The following is a 9047-nucleotide window of genomic DNA, read 5'->3' as shown; positions in this document are numbered from 1 at the left end:
TCATTAGGCTGCACACTTTTTGGTCACAACTCTCTCTAATTGTTCCCCAGAATGCGACGGTATTAAGTTGGACCACAGTCAGATTTAAATAAAAGAGAAAGAAAAAGAGAAAAAAGCAACATATTGCCTTGCCAGCAGGTAGTAGTATATCATATTGGTTATATCTCAGTGTTACAGAGACTAAGACATAATCCAACATCAGCAGCTATTGGTGGCATGATTAAGTCAGGAATCAGACTCTGGTGACTTTGGATGCTGATATGTAGTTGGTCTGATTCCCCCAGCACTTTGATAACATTTAATTTCTCTCATCATATGAGAAAAAAGAAACAGCACAGCAGATGTGCTTTCTGCTGTATGACTTACAGGTTCAGGACAAACAGAAGTTACTATAACAGACAGAAGAGGGAGAAAAGTTAGCTAACCAACAGCTAACCAACAATTCCTTGTGGACCCAAAACTATGACAACACCTTGCTCGCAGCACCATGCAGTCACGTCTCCGTGGGTACATCAGACCATTAGGCGGTCCACTTCGTACGAGACTCAGTCCCCTTCAGTGACTGTTTTATCCACCTTTTAGTCTTGCAGAATGGTTGTTGTTCCTCCACTTTAAAAACATACTCTGAACGTAGGGGGCCCGTTCACTTGAAAATGCATTCGAACAGCCACCACATGGGTGAAATGAAAACCAAAGACCATAATGAGAGGTAGGATGACTGTCTTTCAGTTTCTGGTCATTCTCACAGTGAAAGTTAATTCCACCGCAGCCTTCCCCAGCCACTCACCCTCTGCATATACTGTATAGGAAGGTGAGCGGTAGGGTCCAGATGGGAGAGGGCACTGCATGCATGTTTGGGTCAACACAGCATTGTCTGTCCGTCATGTAAACCACGACTTCAGAGGTCTTCGTATTCCAGGAAATGGGTCCTCTGCAGCACCTTTACATGGCGCTCGTAGATTTTGAGTGCAGGGCCAAGCCTGATAGACAGACCAGTCAACACGTCGCTGCGCTGCATTAGGAGAAGGGACTTCCCATCAATTTCCTGACGGTGAGAAAGAAAATATGTCAGTTAACTTCACCTTGTAACAAATCTTGTAACAAATTTAACGGAATTTTAACCATCCAAAAAGGACCGTGTAGATACTTAAATTAGCCACTGAAACCCTAAGATCATGGGAAAATAAATAAAAAATCAAGAGAGAAGCCTTGGATTTTTCTAGTTACCTCAAATTAGTCAGCTTTCTGTATGAGCAGTCTTTACCACACAGCTTCATGCACACAAATAAACTGCTACTGGTCCCAGCATACACTACTACCTCTGAAATGCACCAGAGTATGGGATATGTGTGTGTGTAGCGCCCTCTGTGATAGTTTTGTGGTGGTGCACTGACTTGTGTCCGAAAGGCCACGGCCTGCTCAGGAAAGCCTGCAGCTGAGAAGTAACTGGCCACATCTGCCACAGTCCACTGCAACAAGTTCTGGCTCATCTTCTCCTTCTTCACAGCGCTGGAGAAAAATCGCATGAAAAAGAATGAGAGACACAGCCACTGAGTGACCTTTCTTCAGCAGGTAATCTGTAACGTTGCTGTTGTCTTTTCGGTCCATTAGGTGACCTTCTGTGTTTAGCAAATATTTAAGAAAATATAGGTTAATGCCACATAAATATGTAAATTAATTATTCAAGAAAATAACAGAAAAATAAAAGTCAAGAGAGGTATGTTAAACTATTAGAAAGAGGGAGAGGGACATGATCTTAGGAATTTGCTAAAGTCCATTTCTTGTGGAGAATGTAATGACTTCTTTCATAACAGCACACTCACATTTCATCATCTTTTCCACCATTCAGAAGACCGTCTTCAGCTGCTGAGAGGGAGGGCACATCTGCCTTATTCTTAAATGTACCTGTAAATAGAATGGAAGTAAAATTAATAAACTATTCTGTAAACCTTACCACAGTCAGACACTGACTGAACGGTTATCGTGGCAAAGCTATGAGAGAAACACTGACTGCATCCCTGCTTGTCTGCAACATTTCCTTAATGATCACTAAAGCCGCTATCACTATTACTTGTATGAATACCTTTGTCTAGACTATGCATGAATACACTCAACTTTATTACAACACACTTTATTAAAAACACCTGTACACCTACTTAATCATGCAATTATCTGATCAGCCAATCAGGTAGCAGCAATGTAATGCATAAAATTGTGCCATCACAGGTCATGAGCTTCAGTTAACATTCACATCAACAATCAGAATGGGGAAAAATGTGATCTTATTGATTTTGACTGTGGCATGATTGTTAGAACCAGACAGGTTGCTTTAAGTATTTCTTTAACTGCTCACCAACAGTAGTCTCTAGAGTGTACTCAGAATGGTGCCAAAAACAAAAAAACATCCAGTTTATAGCAGTTCTGCAGATGGAAATGCCTTGTTGATGAGAGGGGTCAACAGAGAAAAGCCGGTCTGGTTCGAGCGGACAGAAAGGCTACAGCAACTCAGTTATCCACCCTGTACAACTGTGGCAGGCAAAAACCACATCAGAATGCACAACACGATGGACCTTGAAGCGGATGGGCTACAACAGCAGAAGACCATGTTGGGTTCCACTTCTATCAGCCAAGAACTGAGACCAAAAGTGGACAGCAGAAGACTGGAAAAATGTAGCCTGAATCCTGATTTCTGTTGAGGCACAGCGGGGGAAGGGTCAGGATTTGGCTCCAACAGCATGAATAAATGGACCCAACCTGCCTTGTGTCACACTTTGAGCCCATTAATATCAATCACTCATCGCTTGAATGTCACAGCCTATTTGAATACTGTTGCTGACAATGTGCTTCCCTTCATGGTCACAGTTCACCCATGTTCTAATAACTACTCCCAGCATGAAAATACACCATGTCACAAAGTCGTCTCAAACTGGTTTCATGAACATGACAATGAGTTCTGCAGTGGCCTCCACAGTCACCAGATCTGAATCCTATAGAACACCTTTGGGATGTGGTAGAACAGGAGCTACGTGGCTCCAATGTGCAGCTGGCAAATCTGCATAAATTACATGATACAATCATGTCAACATGGATAAGAATCTCAAAGGAATGTTTTCAACATTTTGTGGAATCTACACCACAAAAAATTGAGGCCATTTTGAGAGCAAAGGGAGGCCCTGGCAATTATTAATATGGTGTTCCAAAGAAAGAGCTCAGTGAATGTATATTAACACAAATAATAATATAAATTGAACTGGGGCACAACAGCTTTGGTATTATACATGAAACAGATAATTACAGGAGAACTGAGATCTTATGATTCACTATGAGAACTATGATTATAACTTTTTCTAATTCTGTACCCATGTGCAGAATAAAGTTTAACAATAATGTAATAAATACAGTTAACATTTGCCACATGTTTTAAATGTGCAGTTTCCTGTTCTTCACATTGTGATGTTGAACAAACAGCAGCGGAAATGTGATGAAATGGAAGTGGTGCTTTTTCCACAGTGCTAGTATCCTACTCTGTGGTCCCTACTGTCACGGCACAGTATGTTTTTCTATTAGTTTGTTCACGGTTCAGTACAGTGAATGAGTGTTGATACAGCACCACTGCTACACAGTACCAGCCCGCTTTCACAGGATGCTGGCAGGACCGCCTTCAGGCATGTAATACATGAGAAGGACGGAACCCCCATTTTTAGATGCCACTGCTCCTTCTAGCAAAGCCTCATCCAGGCCCAGCACAAGGGCAGTATACAGTGGCAGTGGTAAAAACATTTTAGTGTTTTTAATTTCTGTTACGCCACATTAGTTATTTGCTTGGAGGTCTTTTGGTAATGCTTACCAAGGAAAGAAAATCTTTCACCATGTAAGGGCAGCATATTTTGCACAGTGGCTTTTAACAGTCAAACAGAGCACCACCTGGTTGAAAGGCAGCAGGACAAGTTTGTGAAGCATTCAAAAAATTTTGAACAAGCCTCGAGGCAGGCCCTAGTCGAAATGGTCTAATAACAGCCAGAACAGCGTGTGAAACATGAAGTATCACCAGTGAATTTCTTTAACACGTGTGTGTCTCATTAAAAACAATTTTATATAATATTTTTTTCTACAATGAGAGAGCAGCCAGGTGATCATTTTTTTCTCCTCAAAACAGACGCAGGCTGCACAACAGGTTAAAAAACACTCACAGTTGTCAGACGGTGAAGTTAGCGTCTGTGGTCTTCCATCAGATACATTCTTGGTCTCATCCTGTTGGTCAAACAAAACAAATAAAGCAGGAAAATATCATCACATGTGAAGCAGAGAGATCAAAGAAGCAGGAGACATACAGGTGGTGCTGTGACGCATCATGATCGCAGGCCAATTACCTGCCCTGCTGCATAGTCTGGTACCAACTGGTCAGAGGAAAGGCTGCCATTCTCGGCCTTGCCTCCATCTTCTTTCTTCATGTTGTTCTTTAAATCACCAGGGCTGGTGGTTACAGGGAGGATTGCTGGCTTTATGGCTGCTGCGAACACAGAATGAATCATTAACATTACATACTGATACATTCCATACTTGACTTTACCATGAGTAAATTCTAGTGCTAATTGAAAACAAATGCAACCGAATCTTATTTTATATACAAACAAGCCAGCAGAAGTCTGCATTTCTGATGGTAAGAGGATATTTCAAAGTCATGGAACGCATTGTTTTAATTTTCTACGGTTTCTGTGTTTAGCTTACATTAACTAAGTCATTTTTCCTGTCAACAACGGTGTCGCCCATTCAAATCCCATCCCTATTTTATATTGCAAAATAGGCATAAAGTTTGCATGTGAGACAACAAAGCGCTCCATTACACTGGGTGTGCATATTAGACGGTGTCTAGCAGTGCGAATACCTTTGTCTTTCTGCATTCCTGGGTGCTGGCGCTCCACTGGGCAGACAGCAGAATGATAGGCCCAGTCATTGTGTGCGAGGGCCCTGGGGCTGGAGGGGGGCAAGGAGCTGGGCCTCTCACCAGCCTTCTGGGAAGAGACACAGTCCAGACCGGAGCCAGGGCTGCAGCCAGGACCCGGGGCAGGCCGACCGCCAGAGGGAGAGCAGGGGGCAGAGACGGCTCGCGCAGAGGCACAATGTATGGTGGCATCTTCATAAGCGCAGCTAGGAGAGGGTCCGTCCTGCCCGTCCCTGCTCTCATCAGCCACCTCCTCATCCGCATTACTGTCCGTGTCCATTGCCATAGAGGTGTCAGCCTGCAAAACAGTTAGGTGCAACATATAATTTCCTTTCTGTTGCATTTTACTGTTCTAATGAATACGATTAGAACATGACTACATGATATAATATCTAAAAAAAAAAAAATAACGTGGGTGCAGAATTAAAAAAAAAAAAAACATACATGAATTGTTTCCTAATTTTGGTTTGAATCAACGGTGACAATAAGCTTGACTGCATAAGAAACACTAAATTCAGTGGAAGAAAAGCAGTAATTAAGCTCATTATCTGACAACAACTTAGAAAGCTGGTAAACCCTGCAAGATTCTAATGGATTATTGTCATGACTGAGCACTAATTGTATGCTGAAGGTGTCACATGAAAACACGCTCATACAGATGTCGCAATTTGACCGCTGGGGTGGTAAATTATTGCCTTTGAATGCCTTCGTCCCTTTCCGCGGTGCAGTGTTCACTACGCAGGCAGACTGTGAACCCTTCCCCACAAACGTGTTTCCAGTTCAAAATATTGTTCTCCAATTGCACATAACTAATTCCAACGTACGTACTCGTTCCTTTCGGTGGGGGTTTTTAGTCGACGGCTCCCTGAGTGAAAAAAAAAAAAAAAATTACCCTTGTGTGCGACTGCGTGTCCAAGACCCAGCATTCGAGCACAAGAGCGCACTAAAGCCCGCCCCGCTCCTGTGAAAAGAGCCGATTGTATGGCATTCACCAAACGCACTGCATTTCACATAACTTTCACCGAGACGTGGTCACAGAAACACCGTGCCCCCTAGGTTCTCAATCTAACAGGATTTGCATCTCGGCTCACATAAAACAGCCGATGTGCTTGGTGCGTCTGTAAAGGCCTTCTTGATTGATAAATCTAACACACGGGAGCAGGGAAAGGGCCGATGGGAGGCGTTTTGAGGTTTTTTTTCCCCTCAATTTTGCTCCAAAGTGCGCATGGAGTTGGGAGCCGTAGACCTCGCCATTGTGTCTGTGATCGCCGAGCCACGCGAAAGCAGACCAGATTTATTATTTTTTTTAAAAAAACGAGCTTTAACTCGACGCGCAGATCGGCGCAGCACTTCGATCAGAGCGACCGCCGGCCGCCTCGATCACCAGTATACTTTGACTTTGTACTGGGTCAACGATGTACAGTGGAAGCGACCCAACAGAAAGAGTAACGCAAATGAATCCGTTATCGGACACGCCACTGTCTAAACGTGACCCTGGTATTCAGGTAAACCCAGAATAACAAGCCCCGAGAAGTACTCCGGGCGAAGTAATCTCACGCATTCATTTTTTGCAGCGACACACACGCCTTTCAGACAACAAAGTCAATTTGATCTCAGCTTAACCCAAATCGGATAGAGCATCCGCCTGCTAGCGCTGGGCGAACAGTTTGTGGTTGCTTTACGTTACTTCGGCTATCACGGTGCTACCGGCTTCTACATATTTCATTACTTTGCAGCGATGTGGCTCCTCTAAAGGTACTGTCAACAAATAGTTGCCAGACACAGAGAAGTGATGGCATTGCTGCACGGGACGAGAGAGGCCATAACAGTCGACACCAAGCATTAGACGTGACCGGGCTTGGCTGCGTGTCCGACATTGGAACTAGGGTTTCGACTTTATGCACTGCATCGGCAATCGTCCATCACTCGACATATATGCGTAGTTTCCACACACGAACTGGATATACCTTTATTATGAGAACTTTAGCATCGATCTGGTTGCTGCTTAACGGGACAAAACAGTAATGGGCATACATGTTAAACTCGGGTTAAATCACGCCATGGCCAGACAAAATATGCGTCTGGACAAGGCTCTAGTGACATTTGGTGTTTTGCCTGGACGGATTGTCCTCGTTTTCTTCTAGGAAAAACAAAACAATCAACAACCCAACAATGTCCCAACGTCCCCCATCAGGCTCCGACATCCGCGGTGTTTGAGACTTTTTTTCCTTCACCCACTCCCACATTTACAAGCCACTGAGAATGAAACCACACATTTCCAGCGCCGGATTCCAAAATAAAACCCTCGTTTGCTCAGAACGTACTACAAGCTATTGTTTTGAAAGGAAATTTGTTCAACTTCCGGGCTCCGTTTACTCGTGTCTTGATAGCTTGGCGGAGTCCCCCTCCCCTTCGCTCAACGCCGAGTTTGGGGCTTGAAAAGCGCTTTCTGCAGCTGATAATGGTGGCTCGGGTTGTAGCGGACGGGCAGGACAGTGTCAACTTTTCCTGTCTTCTATTTGTCCATCACCCACTGAAAGTGCTGGCCAACCGTCGCTTCGGTGTAAAAATACGCGGTACTCTGACTACACGCGCACCTCCTGTTTTTTTTTTTCCGTTTCCACCTCGGTAGCGCTCGAGCGAGGTCCAACCGACGCTCCCCGTCTGCGGCAGTTTCGGGTGCACTTGCAAATCACTCCCCTCACCACTCCCCATGTACACACAAAAAGACGTTGTTTTTTTGACAAACCGCTCACTACCCGTGCCTTGCCTTTATCTCCACCTGTTAATGCGGTAAGATGTGATGTGACAGTGACATGTGAGCTCGCTAAACATGCCTCCTCGCATTTCAGCCTCAACATACCTCCAAATCCTCCTCGTCCTGGTCAACAGCACCGAAAGCGCTGTCCCCGTTGCTCAAGTCAGAATGACTGGCTTCTTCCACCGCGCTCCTTCTCGCAGCCGTTGTTAACATTACATCGTCTTTTTTTCTGCTTCTCCGCTGAACCTTGGCGGCGTTCCGGTATGAAATGGAGCCCTTGTAGTTAACTTTCAGCACGGTTTGCTCCTGGATCAGTTTCTCCAGTTCTGCGCAGGTTCGGTCGGGCTCGGACCCGTGTCGTCTCCGGACCATTCGGCAAATCCTCTCCAAGTCCGGCCGGGCTTTTCGCGACCGCAGCGAGTCGATAGTGTCCAGGATCCACTCGCGGTACTTGGGTTCAGACATCTTATTTGTTCGGTTGCTTCGCTTTCTTTTTTTTTCTTATCTTGGTGCGTCAACCTTGTTCGATACACACGGTGTTTTTCGTGAGCCGCGGTCCGAGCCCAACTGAGAAGCGGAAACCTTGCTGTACGCCTCCTGCGTTTGCGTGTGCGCTTAAGGTGGACCGACGGAGTTACAGCGAAAAGTTTCACTCGACGGGGTTTTTAAGGTGGAATTTGCAGTCCAGGACGGGAACGAGGGCGCGCTCTAGGGCCAGTGTGCGCCATAATGGGTGCAAAAAGATGGCCTTTTATTTCAGAAGTTGGGAAGTGTGATGCCAACAACTCTTACGGTTCGACCTTTGACTAAGTAACTGAAGCTAGAGATGTGGTCCACCGTCTTACACAGCCTCACAAGATCAAATTAAAGGACCAGCAGTGAGGCTGGGAATTATGGGCTCCCTGTGTTGCCCAAAATATGAAATAAATAAATAAATAAAATATGAAATAAATACTTATGTCACAGAGAGATATTGATAAAAGGCAACAGACTAGCAATAAAGTATAAAAAATACTGCTTTGTTAATTAAATTAAAAAATGTTTGATTTGAATATTTGAATCAATATTGGAATTGATTTAAAAAAGGATGAAAAATTGTGAACAGTAATCCCACCTAAATCCACAACAGAACGGAAACCTGCTGCATCTATCAAATGAGCTGACTTCTAATGTCGTGAGCTAACACTGTACAGCTACTCTGTATGAGAATCATTGCTTTTTGATACTGTTAATGGTTTGCCTCCTTGTCCATGTTTGTAAACGGCCTCCATTGTTAATTATGAGCAATTAATTACATCAAATCACCAATTCAAACACATTTGTAAACATCAGCTACTGTGATTT

General features: G+C 44.2%; 1 protein-coding gene across 2 annotated transcripts; it reads right to left on the bottom strand.

Moving 5' to 3' along the window:
* Window positions 1–356: 356 nt before the first annotated feature.
* Window positions 357–8394, bottom strand: samd1a (sterile alpha motif domain containing 1a). Of its 2 annotated transcripts, none has more exons than XM_046416164.1 (7): window positions 7806–8394; window positions 4886–5240; window positions 4371–4507; window positions 4191–4251; window positions 1824–1905; window positions 1395–1509; window positions 357–1045 (listed from the first exon to the last, which is right to left on the bottom strand). In XM_046416164.1, the coding sequence occupies exons 1-7, from the start codon at window positions 8166–8168 to the stop codon at window positions 899–901; spliced, it is 1260 nt and encodes a 419-aa protein (XP_046272120.1). In that variant the 5' UTR covers window positions 8169–8394; the 3' UTR covers window positions 357–898. The 2 variants fall into 2 exon arrangements, with proteins under 2 accessions (XP_046272120.1, XP_046272119.1); XM_046416163.1 differs by having other exon boundaries at window positions 4371–4510; window positions 7806–8387.
* Between the last annotated feature and the right edge of the window lie 653 nt (window positions 8395–9047).

This window comes from Scatophagus argus, chromosome 16, assembly GCF_020382885.2.
Source record: "Scatophagus argus isolate fScaArg1 chromosome 16, fScaArg1.pri, whole genome shotgun sequence".
NCBI lineage: Eukaryota > Metazoa > Chordata > Actinopteri > Scatophagidae > Scatophagus > Scatophagus argus.
Note: the sequence above shows the minus strand (reverse complement) of the source record. Positions and strands in the feature narration are given on the sequence as shown.